Genomic DNA, 27101 nt, shown 5'->3' on the forward strand with positions numbered 1-27101 from the left:
CAAAATCATTTTGTCATTGTTGATGAGAACAATAATGATTTGAATTGTCTCTCAGATGACAAATGTCCTGTAATGCAGAAAATATATTTGACGGTCTTCGCTCTGTGCTTTTTAGCATTAAACAACTTTGCAGCTGCGTTCAGCCTCTTGGGAAAAGCTGCATAAGTATTAATAAATCTAGATGGAAAAAGTATTTTCAAAGCATGAGACCACATTGACCAAGTCCCTCCCCTGTCCTTCACAGACGCAACTGTATATTGGCTGATGAGATGGGTCTCGGAAAAACTATCCAGTCCATTACATTCCTCTACGAAATTTACATGAAGGGCATTCAGGGGCCATTCTTGGTTATTGCCCCACTCTCTACAATTCCCAACTGGGAGAGAGAGTTCAGGACCTGGACTGAGCTCAATGCTGTGGTCTACCATGGCAGCCAGGCGAGCCGCAGAACCATCCAGGCCTATGAGATGTACTTCAGAGACACGCAGGTAACTGAAGTTAGGCATGTCTTTAGAATGCTTCGGTAAAATGTATTATTCCTCCCACGCAATGTACATTGATATGACAATGCACATATGGTTTTTTTGCGTGAAAATGAACATCAGTGGGAGCACTGCGCAGAAATGTATAAAGTAATAAGTGTTTGACCGAGTTCACATTGCTTAAATGGTTCCAGTGCCGATGATAAACTACGCGTGTCACAGCAAATGATATTTGTTGCTAAAATATCTAAGCCTAATGCACACAGCACTACCATCATCATCAAATTATTATTTTTGTTTGTTTTTTTATTTAAAACTAAAAATAAAAGGTAAAATGCCAAAGACCTTTTGTTTAATCATTGCACAATTCATGTACTGTAGCCTTGTGTAACCTATGTCCGCAATGAGTCTAGGAAGAAACTAATCTTCCATAGCCGGGTCCTTGTGAGCTGCTTTTTCTTACTCAAAGCTGAGGTAATCCTCATGGTCACAGTACAAGGTAATTGTTTTATTTGCTCTGACTCATTCACCACAAATAAAAGCAGGGGATATTTTACAGGATTGAAAAATTTACAAATCCTGAGTTGACAGTACAGTAGTCAATTTAAGACTATAAAATTGAATGAAATTTATTTTTCCCCTCTTTTGAAAGTCCTGCATTGAGCGAGACACTTGGAAATTGTATTAATATATCTTTGTTGCCTTTTCCTCATGCCTTCCCAAGGGTAAAATAATAAAGGGAGCGTATCGCTTCGACGCTGTGATAACCACCTTTGAGATGATTCTGGCCGACTGTCCGGAGCTTCGCAGCATCCCGTGGCGCTGTGTGGTAATAGATGAAGCCCACCGACTGAAAAATCGAAACTGCAAACTACTGGAAGGACTCAAGATGATGGACATGGTGCGCATGAACATTGTTTTTGCTCCTGATTTGGGTGGCTATGCTGAGAAGGATGTACAGTGCCGTAAAATGTATTGACCTCCTTCTCAAATTCTTATATTTTTTCATAGTTTCCCCTCTTTAAGATCATCACACAAATGTAAATAACCGAGAAATATAACCTGTGAACGTAAAATTCAGTTTTTAAATGATTTCATTTCAAGGACAAAAAAAATCTATTCAAAGTTAGCTAGCCGGCCCTGTGTGGAAAAAGTCATTGCCCCCTAAACCTAATAACTGGTTCGGCCCAGCAGCAGCAACTGAAGTCAAGCGTTTTCTATAACTCCCAATGAGTCTTTCGATCTTTGTGGAGATATTTTGGCCCATTCTTCCTTGCAGAATTGTTTGAATTCAGCAAAAATGTAGTGTTTTTGAGCATGAATGGCCTTTTTAAGGCCGGGCCACTGCATTTCAATCAGATTCAAGTCTGGACGTTGACGAGGCTACTCCAAAACCTGCATTTTGTTTTTTTAAGCCATTCAGAAGTGACTTGCTGGTGTGTTTTGGATCGTTATCCTGCTGTAGAACCCGAGTGCGCTTCAGCTTGAGGTCGCAAACTGATGGCTGAACATTCTCCTTCAGGATTTTCTGTTCAAGAGCAGAATTCATGGTTCCATCAATCAAAGCATGTTCTCCAGGTCCTGAAGGAGCGTAACAGCCCAAGACCATCACACTACCGCCGCAATGTTTGACTGTCGGTACGATGCTCTTTTTCTGAAATGCTGTGCTACGTTTACACCACATGTAACGAGACACACAATTTCCAAAAAGCTCCAATTTCATCTCGCCAATCCATATAATATTCTCCCAAAAGTCTTGGGAAGCATTCAGATGTTTGTTTGTTTTTTTGCAAAAGTAAAGCAAGCCTTTGTTCTTTTTGGTCAGCAGTGGTTTTTACCTTGGAACTCTGCCATGGATGCCATTTTTTTTCCCCAATCTCTTCATTATTATTGTGTCATGAACACTGACCTTAACTGAGGCACGGGAGGCTTGCAGTTTTTTAGAAGTTGCCCTGAGTTTCTTTGTGGCCTCTTGGATGAGTCAATGCTGTTCTCATGGGGTAATTTTTGTTGGCCAGCCACTCCTGGGAATTTTCACCCCTTTTTCCATGTTTTCTCCATTTGAGGATAATGGCTCTCGCTATCGTTCGCTGGAATCCTAAATCTTTAGAAATGGCTTTTGTAACCAAACTGATAGATTTCAATTACTTTTTTTCTCGACTGTTCTGGAATTTCTTTAGATCATGTCATTTGGTGCAGCTTTTTTAGATTCTTTTGTCCGATTTGATTTTGCTGGGATAGCTGGGATAGCCTCCAGCCCGCCCACGACCCTTGTGAGGAAAAAGCGGCACAGAAAATGGATGGATGGATTTTGTGGGGACGTATTCTGTTTAAGTGATTTCTTGATTGAACAGGTGTGGAGGTAATCAGGCTTGGGTGTGATCATTGAAAATTAGCCAAAATTTGTGATTAGCCGCAATCACTTCATGATTTAACAAGGGGGGTAATTACTTTTTCACACATGGCCAGGAAACATTGACTATATATATTTTTTTCATATTAAATGAAATAATTTAAATACAGCATTTTAAGTTTTATTTGTTTGATAATCTTAAACATTAAAGTGGTACTTTTTCACGGCGCTGTAGTATTTATCCATGTATTTGATATTTTCTTTGTTGGACCAAATATTTTCTCCCATGACTTATAAATACATGAGACCACTTAATCTGTATGTTCAATCACAGACACTTTGTGTTAATGTCCACCCTGCCTTCCATTTTTATGGAATTTTATTTTTGTATGTTTTCCTCTTGCTGAATTTCTCGTCGCTTGCTACCTTTTGATCCAGGAACACAAAGTTCTGTTGACAGGGACTCCGCTGCAGAACACAGTAGAGGAGCTTTTCAGCTTACTCAACTTTCTGGAGCCAGAACGTTTCCCGTCTGAACAAACATTCATGACTGAATTTGGAGACCTTAAGACTGAAGAACAGGTAAGGATGCAATTTGGGGGTTGCGCACTTTTTTTTTTTTTCTCCTCCCACCCGGTGAGGACGTAATAACTAAACGAGAGGACAGAAAAGGGCAGGACAGGATGTGGGAAAATGAGCAAGACCATGTTATTGACGAGTGGTGCGGTGGTATTCTTTTTTGTCTCAACACCTGTAACAACCTGCGAGTTGATATGTTCGTATAACCTGTTGTTGTTGTTAGTGATCCCAGCACAATTAATGAAAGCCTAATGTATGTCTATTGCACTTATTAGTGAGTGAACACCATATCGCATGCATGTTAGTCAACTGGTGTACAGAGTTGCTGAGCCGGCACATTGAGGAGCGGTGGGCTCCCAACTCCCCCGACCACGCCCAGAGAGCATGGGGACGGAAGAGGTTTTGGGGGTGTTGTGCATGGGGGACCCGACTGGCAACCATTATCCCTCTACACTGATTGTGTGTGGTGGGGTGTAGTGCATTAAAATTGGAGAAACTGGTGGGGGTCACAGGGAGAAAGGCATGGCGGGCCAGAGAGCATGCCGGAGTGCCGGGACACCTGGCCCGACTGTCCTCCCCTGCCCTCACAGACGGGTGTATGATGCATTGTGCATTTCTTAAAACTTCCTAATTGTGAGTTCCGTTTTAGAATAATGTCTTAACACTATGTCTTTATCACAGGTTCAGAATCTGCAGGGCATTCTGAAACCCATGATGTTGCGAAGACTAAAGGAGGATGTCGAAAAGAACCTGGCACCTAAGGAGGAGACTATCATTGAGGTGAGACTCGGGCTTCATCAGTTCATCAGTGATCATATAATAATCTGTATTTTGCGCATACTGGTGGAATATTTTGGAATCATGTCATAATAATTATGAGACTTGGAAAATGTAATATTTTCACCTCTTTCTGGTAGGTGGAGCTCACCAACATCCAGAAGAAATACTATCGAGCCATTCTGGAGAAGAACTTCTCCTTCTTGTCGAAAGGGGGTGCAGGAGGAGGAGGGGGAGGTGGTGGTGGAGGAGGGGGGGGTGTCCCCAACCTCCTCAACACCATGATGGAGCTAAGGAAATGCTGCAACCACCCCTATCTCATTAACGGTACACATTTAAAGCCCTCGATAAATATGACCCAACAAAGCAGATGTTCTGGTTGACCGTTTATATTTTGTGCCATCTAATGCAGGGGCGGAGGAGAAGATCATTGAGGAGTTTCGGGACTCTCACAGTGGAACAGACATGCCAGATATGCCCCTCCAAGCGATGGTCCATGCTGCTGGCAAGCTAGTGCTCATTGACAAACTACTGCCTAAACTGAAGGCCGGCGGTCACAGAGTCTTGGTATTCAGTCAAATGGTCCGCTGCCTGGATATTTTGGAGGATTATCTCATCCAGAAACGGTGAGGAGGGTCAAAAGAGAGGATGTTGTCTGGGGGTTCGACAGCTCTCTACTACTGTAACTTTTAAATCATGTGTGGCGTTTTTGTGTTCAGCTATCCCTATGAGCGTATCGATGGCAGAGTTCGTGGTAATCTGCGGCAGGCAGCCATAGACCGGTTCTCCAGGCCGGATTCTGACCGATTTGTCTTCCTGCTGTGTACGAGAGCCGGCGGACTCGGCATTAACTTGACTGCAGCAGATACTTGCATTATCTTTGATTCTGACTGGAACCCTCAGAATGACCTGCAGGTATAAATTAAATTGAGAGACGCTACCTACTTCAAAGGAACAAGTTGTCTTTTGCATGATCTTTTTTGCTTTATGAGATTAGTTGCCTAACATTACAGCTACAGTCATAAATTGTAGCATACTGTGACAGGCTTCTGAGAAATGTTCTTTTCTAGGCCCAGGCAAGATGCCATCGTATCGGCCAATCCAAAGCTGTCAAAATCTATCGGCTAATCACCAGGAACAGTTATGAGAGGGAGATGTTCGATAAGGCCAGTCTGAAGCTGGGTCTGGACAAGGCTGTCCTACAGAGCATGAGTGGCCGCGAGAATGCCAACAGCGGGGTAAGATGTACATAGAGTAATATGCTGAATGAGGTCAGATCAGTGTGTGTGTATAACGACTCCCCATTGGTTGAGATGACACTCCTCAACACGTACAGTGCCATTATCCGATGAAAACTGGAACACAAATTGTTGTGTGTGAATTTCTTGTCCAGGTTCAGCAATTGTCCAAGAAAGAGATTGAAGACCTGCTGAGAAAGGGAGCATATGGTGCTCTCATGGATGAAGAGGATGAAGGCTCCAAATTCTGTGAGGAAGACATTGACCAGATCCTTCAGAGGCGTACCCACACCATAACCATAGAGTCTGAGGGCAAAGGTTCTACCTTCGCCAAGGTGAAGGCTACTTTTTCGAAGATTAAAGTTCTTACACTACTGTAAATGATTGTCACCGATTAACTTTTGTTCTGTCTCAATAGGCCAGTTTTGTTGCACCCGGTAACAGAACAGACATTTCTCTGGAGGATCCTGACTTCTGGCAGAAATGGGCCAAGAAGGCAGAACTAGACCTGGATGCCATCAATGGACGGGTATGACACATACATGGGAAATGATCTGAAATGCAAGTTGAGGAAAAAAAAAATGCTTTCCATTTTTTCATACACCGCTGGTGTCACCAATAACAGTATGCTACTACAAAAAATGCAATGAATGGGGGGGGGGGAGAGATTTATCCGTATTGGCCTCGCATACTCTTTAATTACATGTTCCTGTTGTGCATGCGTCAGTGTGTGTTTGAGACCGTAAGCTGCTTAGCTACATTTAACCAAATGCAGATGCCTAGAGGGTTCACAGATATCCCTCAAGGTTTTGCTCACACAAACAAGCTCAGTCCGACACATCCAGAAATGCACACATTCAAAAACAATAACTGTCTGCTTAATGTTCTTGCTATCGTTCCCTCTTCATGCCATTAAATAGCGTTCCATTAATTGTGTATTCGTGCCTCCTGGTTTATATTTGACACCCTCCCTGTTGCCTCTTTTTGAGAAGCCTCCATTGGAACACTTAATCCTGCTCGAACAGTGTGAATATGCCCCACTTGGGCTGCTCCCCTGGGATTTCTTATTGTGTGATGTTAAAATGGAAATGACTGTAGCCCTCTGTGATAATGGTTGCACTAACTACTGCCCAGCTTGCCCACATTTGTAATTGTAAGCAGGAGGCATTTAAATTAATTAAACAAAATGTAATTCATTAGACAACATAATTATTGGCAGTTTATGTGAGCTGACGAGCAATTTTCTCCCTATCAGGAAGAGAGCACGGGGAAAAATATCCAATTCTAATTTGGTGGCCATGTTTAATAGGGTGCATCTTAGAAGTGACAAATCATAACAAATTTAACACGGACTGTGACTGAAGAAGAAGATACTTAGCATAGGGTGGACTTTGGACCATCTGGAATTAAAGATGGGTTCCTCGTTGATATAAAATGTCAAACATGTATGCCCTAGAATTACACACTAAATCTTTGTTTTGTTTTTGTTGACACAGAACACACTGGTAATAGACACACCAAGAGTGAGAAAGCAGACGCGTCACTACAGCAGTGTGAAAGAGGACGAGATGATGGAGTTCTCAGAGCTGGAGAGTGAAGAGGATGAACCCAGCAGACCCATGACCAAACAACGACGGCCCCAAGACAAAGTCCAGGGCTACCCGCGATCTGAGTGCTTCAGAGTAGAGAAGAACCTTCTCGTCTACGGGTTTGTTTTACACTTAAACGTGCATATCTCAATGTCTACTGCATAAATATTGAATTAAACGAACAAAAATGTACATTAAGATTGTAGTGTTGAAAAAATGATATGCTTCTAAGAAGCAGCTCATCAGATAACTAGTACTGAAATAGTTCGTAGCATGATATAACCAGACTTTACATTCTGTGGTAGCACAATGCTGTACAGCGCATACGACCAAATGGGCACACTTGCAGATAGATGGTCATTCTACAGTGAGCATGTCCGTTTTCATGGCTGGCTTGGTGTGACTGCGTGCAAGGAAGAACAGTGGTCCTAGTGAGATGCGGCCATTGTTATTGTTACAGTCTAGCCTTGTAGCCTGAGGCTGTAGGACACAAAAACACACTGTCTTTATTGGCTCTGTTCTTGCTCATGAATTCTTGCCGTCTCTCCCTGTCATTCATGTCAGTCCCACTCACTTGTCAACCAATTTAACCAGTCTTGAATAAGAGTAAGGTCAGCTCACATGGTTCAATGAACATTTAAAAACCAACTGTGAAGAACTTTTTTGTTTTTTTTTCCCAGAACTAGACCCTATAAAAAACTGCCCTGCCACTACATAGCTTAGTTTTTACAAGCCTTCTGAATGATTACAATGTTACAAGGGTTATTTTGCCATAAATATTTTTTATGTATAGTTGTATACATTAATTTTCTTGCTGTTTTACAATGGACTTGGATTCCCCACATTTTCAGTCAATGTTTAAATTAGTGGTAAATATGGTAAAGGATTATAAAGTTCAATGTGTACACATAAATAACAGTCATTTTTTTCCGTTCTAAAGTTGGGGTAGATGGAGTGACATCCTGGCTCATGGCCGCTTCAAGCGCCCCTTAAAGGAGGCTGATGTGGAGACAATCTGCCGAGCGCTTCTAGCATACTGCCTGTTGCATTACCGTGGAGATGAGAACATCAAAAGCTTTATATGGGACCTGATCACCCCGAGCGAAGATGGCACAACCAAGACATTGAGCAACCACTCGGGTGACTATACACACATCGCTTCCATCAGACTTGGGAAAGTTCATTTTCTATGCAAACTAGTTCGAAGTTCAGTTCACCATTCCAAAAATGAATTGGTTCAGTTCATAGTTCATAATTTAAAATTTTTAAATTCACCATTCCCAAAATGAACTAGTTTTTCTTAAATGATTTCTTTATTTATTATATCAATACGTTGCTGACGGGCTATTCCCCCTTAAAATACTGACATTTGATTCTCCCATTGTTGCCACCCATTCAGTCCACACTAATAGCCAGCTGCAGCTTTCACCCTACAATCTCAAAAACTTGAGGAAAAACATGTTGCTGGAATGGTCTTTTTCGAAATGGGGAAATAAAAACAAAAAAAAGACTTTTGTCCTTTATGTGCAAACAAAAACGCGCAACACAGTATGACAGGAACAAAGGTGAAAGGACATTGATAACTTTGCATTCCTCACAGCTCTTGGCTGACTATATTGACAAAATATTTAATTTTCTCTTCTTATATTACAAAAATAGTCCATGTCATGACAGTAGGACCATACAGAGTTTTAACTAAAGCATTCTGATGAAATAATAATTCTCTTAGCACCGTAATTTCTCGTGTATAATGCGCACCCCCAAAGTTGACCTCAAAATTCTCGGAAACCCTTCTACCTATGTATAATGCATTTTTACAATTCATGATTTTGCTTCTACCCATATGATCAAAGCATGAAGTATTATCTGTATTTTGTTAGTTTTTTCAAATAATTTTTCTAAAGCACTTTATTTGAAAAGTGTTATATTGGAATGAAAGTGTAGGCTACACCTTTTTCATAAAGGCCTACCTGCTTGATATCAGGTTTGAGCTGACTGACTCCTGTAAGCCTTGTGCTTTAGAGTGGTAGTTGTCAAACTAGCGGTCCACATAATGTGCATTAACATGTTGTTGTTATTAATAAGCGCATACCTACATATCGGGACCAGCATGTCAATAAAACAAACGTACTAAACCAATTACTCCTTTGGGCCAATTAAAATATCTATGATTGTAACGCATCATATAAATGTGACATTTCTAGCTCTCATGCTCTTTTCTCCTGTCGAGTTTTAAAGGGGCGGCAAGGCGACTTCAGCAAAATTTTTGGACCTTGGAAAATACAACACATCCTGTGGGTCAAAAGTTTCCATTGTTTAAATCCATCTTTTTTAATATACTGTATAAATGGGAACCATGTCTTTGGCAATTCAGCGCAATTAACTGCGCTTCTTTCTTGTCATACGTAAAACAATTTAAATGATTCCGCTCATGTTGTCTGTTTCCAACGGAGAATTAAGTTTGTGAGTTCCTTTTTGAAAGAATAATAGTCGCTATGGGGTCAGAAAAGTCGTTATGTTGGCAACACTAACTGTGCTTTTCTATTAAACAGGTCACAAATATTTCGGTTGAAACTTTCAAAGGATAAATAATCACAATTATTCAAAAATATCTTGAATTTATTAAATATGTAAACACTCGTGGATGGAATTTAAACACGTTCTTTTCAAAACACCGTAATTTGTCTCAATTAAATACTGCAACTTGTTTCTTTCAAAGTTAACGAATCTTCTGAAATTATACATTAAACTCAACTATGTCTCCGCGCACAATTCCTGGCCGTACACGAAAGTTACCCCTTTCCGATTCCCCTTTTTCTTCAGGTCTGTCAACACCAGTACCTCGAGGCAGAAAGGGCAAAAAAGGGAAACCCACTGCCCCAGCCCCACAGACACCAAGAGCGGATTGGCTTGCCAGCTGTAATCCCGATCATCTACTGCAAGAGGATAGCTACAAGAGACACTTGAAGCATCACTGTAACAAGTATGTTATACTCACCAACCCACTACCCGCAAAAGTTGGTGGTGATAGCTGGAGGCTTAACCGCATGACCTTGTTCAAATGTAGGTTGTGTCATTAAATATTATAGCAGTGATGTTTTACAACGAGGCAGGGCATTAGATAGGCTCTGGTGTCTCTCGTGTCCAGTTGTCCACCTGATGTTTTTTTTCCAGTTTGGTTAAGAGAAAAACGTGGAACCTCCTGATAGCAGTAGGGGAATGCAACAGCGCTATATCAATTCATGCAATTGAAAGGCATTTTCGCCATGTTAAAGCAGCTGGATATTGGGTTCATTTTTTACAGACTCGTTGCATGTCTGCCTCTTGTAAAAGGAGCCTTTTACAGACGGACGTTCTCTGGCTCACGAAAGACCAACTTCTGTGTGCATATGTGTTCTGTCCGTATGTTTGTTTCTATGTATATACACGCATATGTGCCCATACGTGTACCCACCTGGCTATGTGCCAGGCAAGGCAGGCAGACCTGTTGGAAGTAGGTGAAAAGTGTATACACACACACACACACACACACAGGTACATGCATATACTTCCACACATACACACACTTGGGGGTGATTATATGGTGCCATCTGCTAGGCTGGAGCACAGTGTTGTGTGGCTAATCAGGCATGGCACATTGATGGATGAGCATAGAGAGGCTGCCAGCAAATACACACACACACACACACGCACTGCTACTTGTGATGCCATTAGTGCGCACGCATACACACACACACACACACACGCTGCAGAATTAGTACCAAGTTACTTCCTTTATGCCCTTCCCCCACATTGCTGCAAGTTTGTGTCCTCTCCTCATTGGCAAGGCCCCTCTGCTCTTCCCGTCTTCCTGCCACTTCTCCACTCTTAACAGCGTCACAGGGTCGATATGAACCAATTGATCAATGTGCCCACGCCGTGAGCAGATTCCAGTTCTCACTCATTTATCACGACAGGTGAACTGTTACGGGGGCTACATACAACTAATCTTGACCTGATCAAATGTACACTGTGAAGCAAATTAATCCCATGACGCGATAAAAACAGACTGCCATGAAAATTCTTTATCGGAGCAGTAGTGGAACAGCTCCAAAGATGCTAGACTTAGCCACCTGAACATGCTCAAAGGCTAGTGAGTAAACATGACTGTAAGTTTCTTTTTGGCAGTTGGACTTTAGTTTATACATGCAGTCCCACTCGAGTTTGCCAATCTTAGTGGCCATTTAGCGGTAAAAGTCATTTTTTCATGTTTTTGTTAGGGTGTTGCTGAGGGTGAGAATGTTGTATTATCTGAGACAGGAAGTCATCGGAGATCAGGCTGAACGCATCCTGGATGGAGCCGACTCCAGGTTGGTATATTTTCAACTGTTTTCAATCTTTCTTAAAGTTACTGTTAATTTAGTCACATTTGCCCTCTTGGGGCAACCTTTCCTCTCTTTCTCACTGTTCTACAGCTAATGTAGCTCCTTTCACTTCATATTCATTTTTTTGAGCAGTAATTCAACTTAATTCAACTCCATTTAGTGGATACACAGTAATTGGACAGTTATTCCAAGGAAATGTCATAGGGCAGTTGATGGAACAAGCAAAAGGCAGTCAAACAGCTGCAATAGGCTATACAGTATAATAGTAAATGGTAATAATAAACTAGTAGTGAATAAAATCCAATTTTGTTTTGTATTACAGTGGTACCATACAGTAGTTGATCATAAAATGGATATGATTTTCCCAAATACACTCAGATTACGGTGTCTGCATATAGGACAGATGGCAATGAGAGACATCTTGACAGTGAGCTGCGAGTGAGTGTTATTTATTACCGTGGCATGAATTATTGCGCGAGTGTATTTTCGTCTCTTCAAGTGGCCTCTTTGGCAGCGTCTGTTCCTAACACAAGGTCTGTAAAATTATCTTGGGAAAGTGGATGATTTTGCTTTTCTGACCCATTTCGGTTTTGATGAGCCCACTGGTCGTTTGGCATGTGCCCTTTTTGCCCTTTTCGCTTTTGCCCTTCTCTCATTCTGACGCCTACACTGGATCCTCCTCCTCTTCTGTCATGTAGTTTTACCTTCTGTCCGTTTGTCCTCTCTGCAGTACCCTTGGGTCTCATCACCTACCAGCCCCCCTCTCATAACCCTTTCACCCAGATGTGAATGTATTTATAATGTGTAGCACATTTACTTCGGGTCGATCGCCAACACCCCACCGCCCACACTATGGCTACTTTGCCATATCCATGCGTGTGTTCAAGTGAGAGAGAGAGAGAGAGCAAGAGCAAGCATACGGGATGCCATCGTGCCAACATATGCCAGGGGGATTTAGCACGTCAGTCTTGGCAAACCTTCGTGTGTGTGTTGCCAAAGGCCGGGCATGCTGCTGTTTTCCGAGATAAGGGACAATTTTCCTGTGTTGTTTTCTTCTCCTGTCGCCCTGTTTCTCAGCTTCCATTGTCAACGTTGTGTATTGTGGTCTCTTTCCATAATGGAGGATTTTGAGTTTTGGTGCCACAATGTAGAATGTATCTGTGGAGCAGGTTGCATGGAAAATATTCTTGTATTATTTCAATGCACGATGAGCACGGCCGTCATCAGATCCAATTTGTGTATTTGGTCATTGCCAACCCATTTAAATGACTTACTGTGGTATCAATGGAGGCACCAGTAACACCGTATGCAGGTGATTAACAAGCAAAGATGAAAATCCATTTGGCCTGGTCTTTCATAGCAGCCACCGCCAATCACTCATAATCATGCTAATCTGATGATGCCCCTTCTCCCTCCAGTAAGTCTCCATCCAAATTTTGATGGTCTGTAATCTTGAGCAAAATTTGGCTTTGAGGATGAATGACTTATAGAAAAACATTTTGGTGCTACTGTAAGATAAATTAAACTGCTTCATAAGTTGTAAATTTGAAATGCTGTATTGCTTTACTCAACATAAATGTGAATCAAAAGAGTGCAATTTTGATTGACATTTAGTGACGCGATATGCTTTGTCTGCTTCACAGTGAGTTAGATGTCTGGATTCCCCAGCCATTCCATGCGGAGGTCCCCACAGACTGGTGGGACAGTGAGGCAGACAAATCCCTGCTCGTTGGTGTCTTCAAACATGGTAAGAAACAATCATACTGAAATGTGCAAATGCAAAAACAAATATTTTGCCCATACTATCACGAACAATTATTAATGCGTATAAAACCTTCCAGACCCTTCAGAGACTTAAAAAGGTGCACGCACACCCAGTTAATGCATGTATCTACCTATCCACATAACCTGCTTGGCCTGTTACCAGTTGATTTGTGTTTCTATGGTGACAGCAGCCCACAGCTGTCAGCCTCGGTGCGCTGCGGTGTGTGATTGATGGCTCGTGTTCAACACTGGGGAGGTGTGTCCTCCTTTCCTGTTGCTTTGGAGAAGTTAATGTGGCAAATGCATCAATTTAACTGGAGCTCATTGGTTTTCTTGTTCAATGATTGCTTGGAAATTATTTGACTACATCGTGGTAATAAACTAGTAACCCACCTTTGGTCGCTGACTTGACGGACTCACCCCAATGATGTCGTTTATTATTATTATTTGTCATTTGTTGTGCATGGAGACCCTCATTCATATTACTTTGGTATAATCGTCACAATGTTTCCATCGTTGCCACCCTCTACGATTCAATTAGGACTGACACACTCAAACACAAATGGAGGAATACAAGAGGCTCACCCATTCATTAGGAGGCCCTTGGGGAGGACTGCTACACAGTGTACTGCGTATGCAGAGAAACACAGATGCGCACAAAGCACTCTGCACACTCACACACACACACACACACACACACTGAAGAGTGATGACCTGTGAAGGCCCCCATGATTAACGTTTGGCTGTGTGTAACAGAGACGTTTAGGAACAATGAGTCACATCTTTCCTAATTGAAATGGGATGGGCGGAAGAGAACTGAACAAGAGGCAAAAAAAAAAAAAAAAGTCCTGGTGCTTTGTTTGCCCTCTATACTGTTCTTCACGCACCTTTCCTTTTTCTTTGCTCTTTTTTCCCTCCCTCCATATTTGTATTTTTTTTTCGCATTTTACTTTCCGATCTTTTTCCCTCTTGATGTGGCTCAGTAGGATCTGCACATCTAACGGCCAAACACACACATACAGTAGTTGATAATCCCCGCCCACTTTGACAGACACCATGACACGCATTTTCTTCTTCCTCCCCTTTTTTCTTTGACAGAACAGAGCACCTGCAGACTCACATGGGCGCACGCACACACACACACACACGGACACACACACACACACACACACTCGGACACACAGACAGGCTGTCTGGCTTGTCAGCAGCTGGTTCCGCGGGTCAGCCTTTCTGCTGCTCTTTTTGTCTTTTCCTTTATTTACGTTGAAGTGGATTGCATACGTATAAATGTGAGTTGGCACGGCGTCCGAAATTCTTGACAGGAACCGAAAACCGAAACCGAGGACCCCAAGGCTGAAAGCTGAAACACTGGGGGGAATTATCTATCAATCAATCAAACTTGTGCATAAAAGTGCATACAAAAAAATGCAACACAAAGCGCTTTAAATCACGGAAAGAAAAAAATGGATCAAATCTGCCAATTATTAGTACAATTGCATTTGTGGCTATGACTGCAGAGCCTATAGAAATTCACTTTCAGAACACTTTGTCTGGCATCATGCAAATATTTGTAAAATTATGTGAACAAATACGGGACAGTTATTGCAGTATACTATGTAATAGGATAAAACAAGTTCTGCATACTGTTTTATTTCACATAATTATTACTCGTTAATGGTTTATAAAGTATGGCTTCAATATTTATTTTAATGCATTTATTGCATTAGCCTTTTAATGCCGGACGCATTTGCAGCCAAATGTCTTCGTCTGCTCATTTTGTATTTTCTATATCCACTATTGCTGCTAAAATGATGCAAATTTCCCCACTGTGGGACTAATAAAGATGATCTAAAGATGTATTATGTTAATATAAAACCTAAATCTAACCTAATGTTAAAACCTTTTTCTTTACTCTGAGGTGTGCACATTCGCACGTGCTGGCCGTCGGTGTGTTCAAAATGGGGCATGTTATGCATGGGACATGTTATTTTAGTTTTATTTCGGTGGGAAAAAAAGTCGCTCGGTCCAAAACCGAAAATGCACTTTTGGGCTATTTTCGACCAACACGTTTTGGCGGCCGAAATTTCGGTGCATCACTCGTAAAAAGCAAAGTGATTTGGGAAGGGTGCCTTATACTGTATTTTTGGTTATGATCAAATCTCTAGTCTGTATGAAAAATTCAGACTTTTTACATTTCATCTTCAGGCTATGAAAAGTATAACTCCATGCGAGCTGACCCCACCCTGTGTTTTTTGGAGAGAGTGGGTATGCCTGACGCCAAGGCTATCGCCGCTGAGCAGAGGGGTAATGATATGATGGCAGATGGCGCCGAAGGGTAAGAGACGGTCTTCTGTGCTCACCCTCCTGCTTTGTACGGTCCTCCTTTTTAGTATCTAGTTGTCATACAGTGCATAGTTCATAAAGTTGATAAATGTTTTTATGTTTAAAGCAAAAGCCATGATTTTTCCGGTCTTATTAATTGGCATGATTGAAGATGAATTGCAGAAACTGAGCATCTGATGTTTGTATACAATTGACACTCCTTACAAGCCTCTTCAACTCTCTACAGTGAGGATGAGGATCCAGAATACAAGCCACTTCGGATGTCGTTTAAGGATGAAATGGATGATTTTACCAACTCTCCACTTGATGATACTGGGGAAGGAGAAGCAGAGGGTATTATTATATTATATGTAGTAATTATTTGTCTCGAGAGAACGCGTTTACCAAGAGCACAACTAGAGTCTTTATAAACTATAATTCACATAATTACCCCTTTTACCCCACAAATCAACAAAATTTCAAACTACAAATGAGCTGTGACTCACAATCGCGTTGCAATTGTTGTCGATAAAACCTACTGGCTAAACTTGAATCCTTTGCTGTTCATCGCAGCTTAAAATTCAGCAAGTTTACAGTCTGTATGCCTTTTTTTTTGTTTGTTTCCTTTATTTGAGATTCATCATGAATGCTGCTTTTTGTATTTGCACTCATGAAGGTAAATCTGATGAAAACGGTCATGGTGTGCCTTCCATGGGTGGCGCCGCAAGTTCCAACGAGCGACTCTATTGGCCGGCTGCCTCGGCCCTGACTGCCCGCCTGCGCCGCCTCATCACCGCCTACCAGCGTTCCAATCGCAGAGAGCAACTTCGCCAGGAGGCCCTCAACAGACCTGATGGGCGCAGGAGACGACGCCGGGACTTCCTGCCTACCATTGCGATGGTTACAGAGGCAGCAGCAGCAGGAGGAGCATCCTATATCCAAGATCCAGCAACGGTGTTCATGGCTGAAGGAACCCCGTACCTGGCTAAAGGAAGTGCTTATTTTGCTAAAGGTGGGCAATTTATAACAGATGAGTCATCAATGTTGACCACAAGTGCCCTGATGACTGACGGAGCCATGTACTATAAGGAAAGAAGACAAAGGTAAAGCAAAGTTTTCGGAACTCTTTGTATTTTTGTTTGAGTCCTGTCACCAATACATTATTTCCATGAAAATCTCATTTATCTTATCCTATTACCTTAATCTTATTTAATCATTCACTACTTTGGGTACATCCCTTGTGTATTTTTGTTTTCGTTTTAGGTGGACTCGTCGTGAGGAGGCTGACTTTTACCGTGTTGTGTCCACATTTGGTGTGGTCTTTGACACCCAATGTCAGAAATTTGACTGGACGCAATTTAGAGCCTTTGCCCGATTGGACAAAAAGACAGACGAGAGTCTGGAGAAATATTACTATTCCTTCATTGCAATGTGCAAACGCGTCTGTCGCATGCAGGTCAAAACTGACACAGGTGAGAAATGACAGATGCATTTTAACGAATATATATTTTTGGAATGCCTTCAAAAAGGTCATTGCATTGGACATGCACATGGCTTTGACATTCCCATTCCCACCTCTAACATGTTCCATACATTGATCTTTGTTTTGCAGAACTCCCTGACCCAACACTGATCATCGACCCCATCACAGAGGAACGTGCTTCCCGTACTTTGTATCGAATCGAATTGCTTCGTCGCATCAGAGAACAGGTTCTCCCTCATCCGCTGCTCTCTGAACGCCTCAAACTCTGTCAGCCCTCGCAAGACCTCCCAGAGTGGTGGGAGTGTGGGCGCCATGACAGGGACCTCCTCATTGGGGCCTCAAAGCACGGTGTAAGTCGAACAGATTATCACATCCAAAATGATCCTACCTTGGCCTTTCTGGAGGCCCACCAGCGCATTCATGGCCAGCGAGGGAATGTCAGCATGGGCGAACTCTGCAAAGGTGGCATAGGAGCAGCAGAGAGCAGCCCTTTAGCTCTCTTCACGCCTGCAGAGCTGGCTAGTGTTGTAGCTTCTGCTGAAATAACCATTAGTACTGCTAGAGGGGAGGGAACCCAGGTAAAAAGTGAGGATTCAAGGACTGAAGTTAAAATGGAGGCTGATGAAGAGGATGCCAGTGGTGTCGTGTGTATAAAGACTGAAACGCCGAAAACAATTGAGGAACATGTTCAAGATGAAACGGAGGCCGCAGCTTCACCAGTGTCAGATGTTAAAGATGAGACTGAACCAATCGCAGAAAAAGATTCAAGCGGGGAGGTGAACGAGAACACTGAGAATGTTTCCAAGCATACTGAACAAGACGAAGAAATAATTGAAGAGGAGCCACGTGAGGCACGTGAGGCTCCTGTTGACTCCGTTAGGGAACAGGCGACATCGGACGTCCCAGAAGATCCTGAAGCACAAACGGGTCACAGTGCTGCGGAGGACGAAGACCGAGTGGAGAGCGAGGCCTGCAAGTCTCCAAAGTCTCCAAAGTCACTTGACGCAGAGAAAAGCCCGGAAGACGAAGAGGAGGAGCGGATGGATGAAGATGACAAATCGGAGAAATCCTCGCAGGCTGAAGGTTAGATTTATTGACTTTATTGCTCTAAAGTGAAGAAAAGCTTCTCGTTAGAATGAGTTTTTCCACACACCATCAATTTACTGCATTGTCTACTTCAGTGGCACTTTATCGTGGTCTGTATAAATAATTAGCCTTGTTTCCTTTTTAGTCTAATACGTACTATGAAAATGTTGTATTTTGTAAGTTAACTGCAGTATATATAATTTTAGAATTTGAATTCATTTGCCCCGGATGCCTGTGCCCATCATTTCATATCTCTTGGTCAAAGGCCTATTTCAGGTTTCCCCCTCAAGACTTGGCAGAGTTTAAATGGGTCCCGAGTGCCAGGGGCAAGATAATAAAATGAGCTTGTATCCCTTGATGACAATTTTGAAGCTCTTTTTAGTTAAGCATTAAATGTGACTTTCCCTGCCTTTGCGTAGCGAGCGCTGTGTCTGAGCAGAAGAACTTTGACGAAGAGAGCATTGCATCTTTGAGTACGTCCGCTCGAGATGAAACCAGAGATGGCTTTTGCCCTGATGACCTGCCAGAAACTTCTGCCTTGCAGGCCTTACAGGACAGAGCCTATGCCTTCACACTCTGGCCAAAGGTTAGTCTTGTGAAATCCATCCTTCTGTTCATGAGACTCACCATCATTGAACACTGTTTTTTTTTTTTTTTTTAATATATATATATAGCTAGCTAATACCCTTTATGCCACGAGATGCTTTGAGTATATTTTGTGGCACTGAGGTGATATTTCAATTTTTCGGTTGTAACCTGTGCTGTACTAACGCCAGTGGTGAAGTGCACATAAACGGCTGCAGTTATCTGTGAATTAAGACGGATTATCTTAATCGCGCTTGGCTTGCAGGATGCCAACTTCTGCCTCTGCTTTTCTCCACATCTCAGGACCGAGTGATGATTAACAGGATGGACAACATCTGTGAGGCTGTCCTAAAGGGCAAGTGGCCTGTCAACAGACGCCACATCTTTGACTTTCCTAGCAACCTGTTGCCAGGTCATGGCTCCGCAATAACCACAGCAGCAGTAGCCACAGCAACAGAGAGCTCGTTGCAGAGGCGAAGTTTGGGCGAGCTAACAATGGCCGGGATCCACACCCCGTACGGCGGGATCGAAGATAAAACTCTTTCACCGCAGGTTCATGTGAGTTCTTCAAATCAGACCTTCACTTTTGTCGATATAAGTGACCCCATGTTTTACATGTTTTTTGACATACTTATTTCTCACACAAATACAGAAATGTAGTGTAATTGTATTGAAGTGCGCACCCCCTTTATTATCAGCGGTAACATCTGCTTTTGTGCTGCAGGACGATCCGCTCGGCCTAACGGTGCCTCGGCAGAGGAGGAGGAGGAGGCGGAAGATCGAGATTGAGGCAGAAAGAGCAGCCAAGAGGCGCAACCTGATGGAGATGGTTGCTCAACTGAGAGAGAGCCACGCTACCCTGGAGTCCCAGAGTCAAGCTATCGATCTCACCAAGGTACACTTCTTTAGAAAAAGCTCTCTTGCCGCTGGGAAAACATTCTTTATGAACCAAAACTGGTTGCTTTTGCTGGCCCAGGCTATGCACCATCAACACAAGAGCTCACCCTCGTTGGCTGGCTTCTCCAGTGCTCTGGTGACAAGCCCCTCCCTAAAGGCCCAAATGGAGCTTCTGCAGCAAGCCCCGCCCTCCGCACACAGAGCCAATGGTTCGCTGGAAGCTGACCTGCCAATGATGAGGAGGCGGCGAGGACGCAGGAAAAATGTAGAGGGCATGGAGCTGCTATTCATGGGCAACAAAAGAGCTGGAGGGGTATGTTTGTTGGCAAAATAAACAAAAAGATAATGAAAATGGAAAATGACATTCTGTCCATTCTCAGGAGGATGGTGATGGCACAAAGGTTTTAAGTGGGGAAAGCGGTCAGGATGCCGGCCGTGCTCACAGGCCGCTCACGGTCTCGGAGCAGAGCCCCAGTGGAAGATCTCTTGCATCCGGTAGTATGGAGGAGGAAGATGCAACAGTTTCCAACAAAGAACTGGGGGAGTGGCTGAGGCAGCACCCGACGTACACTATGGACATGTCTGGATTCACACCAGTACGTCTTGTTATTTTCATTCATTTTGGATGCCTTCTTTTAACCATGCTTTTTCCCTATCGATACTGTAGAAGAACGAAGAGTTACTGCTATCTCAGTTCTCAAAACCCAAGCAAAAGCGTCATCGCTGTCGAAACCCCAACAAGATCGACATTAACACCCTGACGGGAGACGAGCGAGTGCCTGTCGTCAACCGACGTAATGGACGCAAGGTGAGAACTGAAGTGTACAAGTTGTGCCAGAAAGGTTTCAGGACTGGAGTCATAAAAGATGGATTCCAACAACAAACTACATGTTTTGCCCTTCAAACGAATCACTTTGGAGTCTACTGCACTTTCCCAGCGTTCTCTGCCACAGCTTAATGCACTCCTGGAAATATTCACCCAGGATCAAAATGGGTGCCCTTGACGTCCCGCTTGAGTTTAGGAAAGAGGAAAAAAATCACAGAGAGCCACGTGTGGTGAGTAGGGAAGTTGCTTCTGCAAAAGGTGTTCTTCTCGCCCAAGAACTGTCAGATGCTCAGGGCATTGTCACGGCGAAGCAGCTACGAGCTTTCGTGCCGCAACTCTCTCCTCTTCGTGCGCACTGAACCAAGCAAACGCTGCAGCATCTTTTTGTTAGATATGTTTGTTTATCGTCAGGCCCTCAACAAAAGGAAAAGCTCAAAGTATGGGTTTGAAATATAGATTTTGTGACTTCAGTCCTAGAACCTTTCCGAGCCCTTTTAAATCTTAGTTTTTTTGTGTGTCATTGTTTCATTCCCTATATGAACCTAACTCAGTCTCCCCTTCCTCTAGATGGGTGGGGCCATGGCTCCCCCAATGAAGGAACTTCCCAGATGGTTATTGGAAAACCCCGAATTTTCAGTTGCACCCGATTGGACAGATATCGTCAAACAGTCGGTTAGTAGCCTTTTCCATTTCATTAACCAGCAGATGATTTCTAAATCTTCAGCAGTGCTACTCTTGACTTACAAATGTGCCCTAACTTACAAGTTTTTCGAGTTGTTAGACGTCACTTATTTTTGTATTTGTAATTTTTTTTATTTTTTGGGTTGGCGTTGGAGCCCAACTGAAATGGGATTTTTGGGGGCGATGCCAATACCAGTAATGGGGCTAATATAAAGCTTATATGCGGGGCAATATACTGGATATCGCGCACTGCGGTGCTTTCGCATGTGCCGTTTTACACTGTGAACGATCAAATGACTCTTTGTGATTTACTGTTGCCCGAGCCACCTCATCTGGCTCCTCTCGATGCGGAGGAGCAGCGGCTCTACTCTGAGCCCCTGCCGGATGACCGAGCTTCTCACCCGTTCTCTAAGGGAGAGCCCGGACACCCTGCGGAGGAAACTCATTTCGGCCGCTCGTATCCGGGATCTCGTTCTTTCGGTCACGACCCGCAGCTCGTGAGCGTAGGAACGTCAATTGAAAGCTTCGCCTTTCGGCTTAGCTCCTCCTTCGCCACAACGGACCGATACAAAGTCCGCATCACTGCAGAGGGCTGCGCCGATCCGCCTGTCGATCTCCCGTTCAAAGCAAAGTACTTTGCCGGTCCTCGTGTTTCTGTGTGAACGGGGTGAGGGGAGCACTCGGGTAGACTACATCACAGACATGAGGAGAGGACAAAAATCTCCATGCAGTAAAGGCGCGAATACATCGGTTACGTATTGAATGATGTCGATCAATCGGTGATACGCTGTAATCGGGAATGGGCAGGTTCTATTTTTTGTTACGAGCCAACATTTAAGTAACAAATCGAGCTTCAGAACTTCAAGTGAAGTGGAAAAAATCTGTCCCGATGCTCTTTATTGAATGGAACAAACGGTTAAAAACAAAATGAAGACACTCAGAAGGGGCATGGCGGAGAAGCTCACTGAACGGTCTGCGTGGTAAATGGCCAACCTGAGCTTAGGTCAGAGCTGCTGATAGCACTCACGAGGCCACTCCCCCTACAGGCACACATCAACGTGTGTGTGTGAGAAAATTGTACAAGACAGCAGCACAGTTCTGAGGTCGGGTGTTTGAAACGGAGATCTCTCCTTCCTGTGTGGAATTTGTATGTTCTTCCCATGCCTGCGCGGGTTTTCTCCAGGTTCCTCTCTCACATTTCAAGTCCTTGTTAGGTTTCTTCGAACACTCGAAATCGTCCTGAGGTGTGAATGGGAGTGAATGCTTGTTTTTATATGTGCCCTATGATTGGCTGACGACCAGTCGAGGGTGTACCCCGTTAAGTTAGCTGGGACAGGCTCAAACGCACCCACAACCCTTTTATATATCAGGGGTGTCAAACTCATAGTTCAGGGCCCACATACAGCCTAAATTGATGTCAAACGGGCCAGACCACTAAAATCATACCATACTTAATATTATAAGAAATAATAAGTTCACACACTTTGTTTTGATTAAAAACCAATCAAACAACAAAAGGCAGGAAAAAAAATAAAAAATAAAATATATATATATATATATATATATATATTCTCGACATATTTTGCTACGTGTGCAAAACTGTTCGCACTGATTGTATTTTAAGCCACAAAACAAGGTATCACGGGTATTGGGAACTGAAAAATATACACTTTAAAATGCACTTTAAAATCAATCAATTTATGAAGACCTTGGAATTATTACCATTCCATTTTCCACATGAGCATAATAAGTTTCAAAATTATCCTTAGTCCCCGCCACCGCAGTGTTTTATGTAATTTTTCACTTTCAAATTCATCCTGCGGGTCGGATTGTAGAGCCCCGAGCGCATCGGTTTTGGCCCCCAGGCCGTATGTTTGACACCCCTCTTTGTTTATCAAACAGAAAATGGATAAATAAATGTATTTTACAATACAGTGCTATTTTCTTGATTACAATTATGTCACCAAAGCTGTGGCTTTTGGGGCGTAGCTGGAACAAATTGGCACTTAAAATGGATTTGCTGTACAAGTAGATTGAGTTACGAGTTTGGTCGTGGAACAAATGAAACTTCCAAGTCAAGGTACCACTGTTTATTTGAATAGTATAGCAGAATTGGTAACAATAGTTTTCTAATCAACTTACCAATCTCCACAGGGTTTTCTCCCAGAATCCATGTTTGACCGGCTGCTGACAGGTCCTGTAGTTCGGGAAGAGGGTGTCCGTCGTCGGGGACGACGGCCCAAATCCGAGATAGCCAAAGCGACGGCCGCCGCCCAGGCGGCCGCGGCGGCTCAGGCCGCCCAGGCCTCGCTGGCCACTGCTGCTTCGTCAGCTGGTAAGAAACCATCAATTGACTAGCAACGTTAAACGAACTTGCTGATTGAATGTTTACTTTGGGTTATTTGGTCCTATATTATTCCACAAATCAACACAATACAAAATTTGACACACAAATGAAATAAAGGCGAAGACTGAATACTGTACATATTTCCGCGTATACACGCAATGTATGAATAGATAATTTTCCACTTGAGACTACGTGAGTCCTGGGATGCGCATGTCGTGGAAACAATGAGTCCCTGCAACTTATCATCACGGAATGCAGATACCGTAATCCTCCGCTACATCGCTGTTCTTGCTTTACGGTTCCGCTATATTGTAGATTTTTATTACAGTTGCTCTTTAATCTTTTACACTGTTTGTACAATATTTTTATGATCCATTCATCTTGTTCTCAATCAATGTGTTATGTTTAGGTGTGCCACAATAGAACATTTCTTTTGAATATTTTCCCAAAAAGTTACACGATAAATGATAGTATCAGTTTTCTTTTCGTGCCACTGATATAATGATATTACAATATAATAAAGACTTGTACACGTATTACAACTTCTGCCCTGGTAATCAAACATATGAGCACAACTGTGTAATTGTAATGTTCCCTCGTTTACTGAACTACATTTCACAATAAGAGCAAGTAAATGGAGAGAGTGACACACGTTGAAATGAAGTGCTGAAGAAAAAGGTTGTTCCCCCATTTTCTCTTTGGCATCTTGAGACAACAGCGAAGGTTTACATGCGGCTTCTGGCTGAGTTTATGATCAATAATAGCACTCGAAAAACCGTTGTCATATACGTTTTCTAAATGGATATTTTTGATCTTGATTGGTGCCTGATTATTGGTCCGACGGTATCCAAATAATTTCTTTTGAAAGCTAACTTAATGTCAAGTCATCGTTTCAAAGTGGTTAATTCCTCTCGGGCTGTGTTCAGAAGCTCGGTTGTCTTCCCTCTGCAAAAAGTACACATTTCTGGAACTTTTCCACCTTACGGAAATCATTGATATACAAAAAAAATAATATAGGAGCTAGAATTCATCCCTGGGGAACTCCGTTACTTGCTCGACATCTGATTTGGCATCATTTAACTGCACATATTGTTACAAGATAGTAAATAACCCGTGGTTGTGCTTTTCCTCTGATTCCATCTTTTCGATTCCCTTATCAACAGTAGGCTCCATTGTATCAAATAACTTTTTAAGCTTGATGACGAGGTCGTTTGATAACTCCCGAATGGGATTTGGCCTTTTGTCTTTTCCGTAGTAATGTGACATTGTGACTGCGTATTTTGCAGGCGGCATCAACCCTCTGCTGCTTAACAGTCTGTTCGGAGGGATGGATCTGTCCTCCCTGCAGAGCCTCCAGTCTCTGCAGTTGGCTGCCGGTCTCATGGCTTTCCCTACCACCGCTGACCCCAAGCAGGCGGCCGCCGCTGCCTCCATGCTGCCCCTCATGCTGCCAGGCATGGGAGGCTTGCCCAACATGGCCGCAGCTATACCAAACATGTTCAGCCTCGGCGGGCTTTTTGGCGGAAACCTGGCGACGGCCGCTGCTGCTTCTAACTCCGCGGCGGCCTCCGCGTCGAGGAACATTAATGGCGCCGTGGATGGAGATGGGAGAGAAGGCGAAGCAGCGAAGAGGAAGAGGAAGGAAGAGGATAAAGATGGGGGAGATGGTGACGAGGGGGGAGAAAAGGAGGATGAGGAGGAAGCTGACGGTAATGAAGGGGAAAATATCGCAAAGAAGATGAAAATTGACAAAGAGGATGAGGAAGGTGGAGAGAAGATGGAGAAATCCCAAAGCAATAGGAGTTCAGCCCCTCAAATGCCGGCTCCGTGTTCTCCAGCTGACTCCTCCGTCAATGGCGAAGCCGCCGCCCTGCTCGCTGCTGCCGGCATGTCGGCCAATTCTCTGGCATTCAACCCTTTCCTCCTCTCCACCATGGCCCCCGGACTCCTCTACCCCTCCATGTTCCTACCTCCGGGCCTCGGGGGACTCGGCCTGCCCGGCTTCGCAGCCACCTCCACCTTGGCTGAGCTTCAGAGTGCCGTGGGCGCGCTGGGGGGCAACACCGCGGCCGCAAAGCCTTCGAGAGACGACGCGGCGGAGGGGCTGAAAGCGGCGGACGAGGAGAACGGGAATGATCAAGAGGAGGAGGCGCGAGGGGGTGAGAGTGACTTGGCTGAGGAGAGCGCAGCTGCAAAGGGGAACAGAAGTGAAGCTGAGGAATCGCTTGTGGAGGATGGAGGGATGATAGGAGATGAGCAAGAGGATTAGAGTGATTGAAGGACTGAAATAATGCTAAAACTGACAGTGGCAGTGGACGTTTCCTCACATCTGACCCTTCCCCTCCCTTTTAGTCTCCTCCCCGCCACCTTTACATGCTTCCACCAACGCATTATTTTTTATTTTTTTTTCCCCCCTCTGTGTCCAATAGGCACGAGGTGTGTGTTAAGTTAAATCTGATCGTTAGGGTAGTCACAGCTCACCTCATGTTCGAAGACTGTTGGCCAGTTTGCATCGCGTTTTGGTCTTCACAAAGTCCAGTAGTGCTACTATTTCTATTATTGTCATTATGGCCAGGGTTGCGAGGACCTGTTCATAGCTGCTCGCAGCTCTAATTATTATTATTATTATTATTATTATTGCTGCTGCTTTCAGCTTTTGAACATTGTTTGAGTTCAACTTCTCATGCTTGTATGGACTACTCGTTTGTGGGAAGCCTCTCATCAATCGAGAAGAAATGTCAGCTGAAGCTTCTGCAAGAGGAATTGTGGGTAATGGAGTCATGTACCTTATTATTGTAGTTTTCCCACATCGGACTCTTGAGGATAAGCGGAGCAACCTGACTACTACCACACACGCACAACCTACCAGCCTACCACTACACCCACTGTAGCCCTAAATAGCCTCCTGTAAAGTGGCAGGACCCACTCACCCTCTTCCCTTTAGCTGTGTGTGTGTGTGTGCGCGCGCGTGTGTATGAGTCTACACACAGGCTGACCTTATACTGTTAACCCCTGTCCCACACTGTTTGATTACCAGTTCTGAGTCTTTCCACTGTCAGTCTCCAAATCCTGTCTTCTCACTTGGAAGGGAGCTAGTTCGTAGCGCGACGAAGGCAGACTGTCCGGGTCCGCCGCCTGTCGAGCTCCGGAGGGAGGGGGGGGGGCGGGGGGCGACTAGCCACGCCGCTGACGGCTCCTGTGAATGAATTTGGAGCCACATAGGGATGTTTCAGGTTCTTTGAGGTGGATGTTCACGTTTTGTCCTGTCCCACCCTGCTAGTTTGCGACCACCTGCTGCTCCCCTCTCTTAATTAAGACTGTTGCTCTAGTCACACACACTGACACCAGACCTGGCCAGAACAGGACTGAAACATGTTCTAACGATATGAAGGTCAACTCTGGGTATTTGAGTTGACAGGTTTTTGTTTTTGTTCGTTTTTTTTTTTTTTTTTATACTTGAATAGCAACAGTGGTTCTTGATTTGTTTCGAAATCGCGCCTTAAGCGTCTCGTGATAAATCAAGCGCCGCGCACGCTTCAAATATTTGAAAGTACTGAAAGATCCGATCTCCATAACATTCACTATCACAGCCAGCCCAGCACACACACGTATACACACCTTGTCACATCTCTGTGATGCTGAGACAGCAATAACTATGGCAGCTTTTGAATGTTCCAACATAACTCGCCCAACACACACTCTATGAATTAACCGCAAGTGTTCTATTA

General features: G+C 43.7%; 1 protein-coding gene across 4 annotated transcripts in view; it reads left to right on the forward strand.

The window, feature by feature from the left end:
• Positions 1-26826, forward strand: part of chd7 (chromodomain helicase DNA binding protein 7) — a 90932-nt gene extending 64106 nt beyond the window's left edge. For 3 of the 4 annotated variants that reach the window (XM_061798615.1, XM_061798613.1, XM_061798614.1), the window contains exons 13-41: positions 245-488; positions 1207-1383; positions 3274-3417; positions 4096-4194; positions 4332-4518; positions 4604-4817; positions 4911-5106; positions 5262-5429; positions 5585-5764; positions 5848-5958; positions 6926-7137; positions 7959-8158; positions 9842-10001; positions 11278-11367; positions 13026-13129; positions 15352-15481; positions 15716-15822; positions 16145-16571; positions 16732-16940; positions 17081-18034; positions 18457-18623; positions 18926-19180; positions 19347-19517; positions 19599-19832; positions 19900-20115; positions 20187-20327; positions 20913-21017; positions 23181-23361; positions 24660-26826. In XM_061798615.1, the coding sequence (XP_061654599.1) occupies positions 245-488; positions 1207-1383; positions 3274-3417; positions 4096-4194; positions 4332-4518; positions 4604-4817; positions 4911-5106; positions 5262-5429; positions 5585-5764; positions 5848-5958; positions 6926-7137; positions 7959-8158; positions 9842-10001; positions 11278-11367; positions 13026-13129; positions 15352-15481; positions 15716-15822; positions 16145-16571; positions 16732-16940; positions 17081-18034; positions 18457-18623; positions 18926-19180; positions 19347-19517; positions 19599-19832; positions 19900-20115; positions 20187-20327; positions 20913-21017; positions 23181-23361; positions 24660-25642 (6766 nt within the window). In that variant the 3' untranslated portion in view covers positions 25643-26826. Of the gene's footprint in view, positions 1-244; positions 489-1206; positions 1384-3273; positions 3418-4095; positions 4195-4331; positions 4519-4603; positions 4818-4910; positions 5107-5261; positions 5430-5584; positions 5765-5847; positions 5959-6925; positions 7138-7958; positions 8159-9841; positions 10002-11277; positions 11368-13025; positions 13130-15351; positions 15482-15715; positions 15823-16144; positions 16572-16731; positions 16941-17080; positions 18035-18456; positions 18624-18925; positions 19181-19346; positions 19518-19598; positions 19833-19899; positions 20328-20912; positions 21018-23180; positions 23362-24659 lie in introns of those variants that run through there. The other variant, XM_061798616.1, reaches the window with a different exon arrangement.
• The last annotated feature ends 275 nt before the right edge of the window (positions 26827-27101 follow it).

The sequence above is a fragment of the Phyllopteryx taeniolatus genome, chromosome 14 (assembly GCF_024500385.1).
Source record: "Phyllopteryx taeniolatus isolate TA_2022b chromosome 14, UOR_Ptae_1.2, whole genome shotgun sequence".
NCBI classification, from domain to species: Eukaryota; Metazoa; Chordata; class Actinopteri; order Syngnathiformes; family Syngnathidae; genus Phyllopteryx; species Phyllopteryx taeniolatus.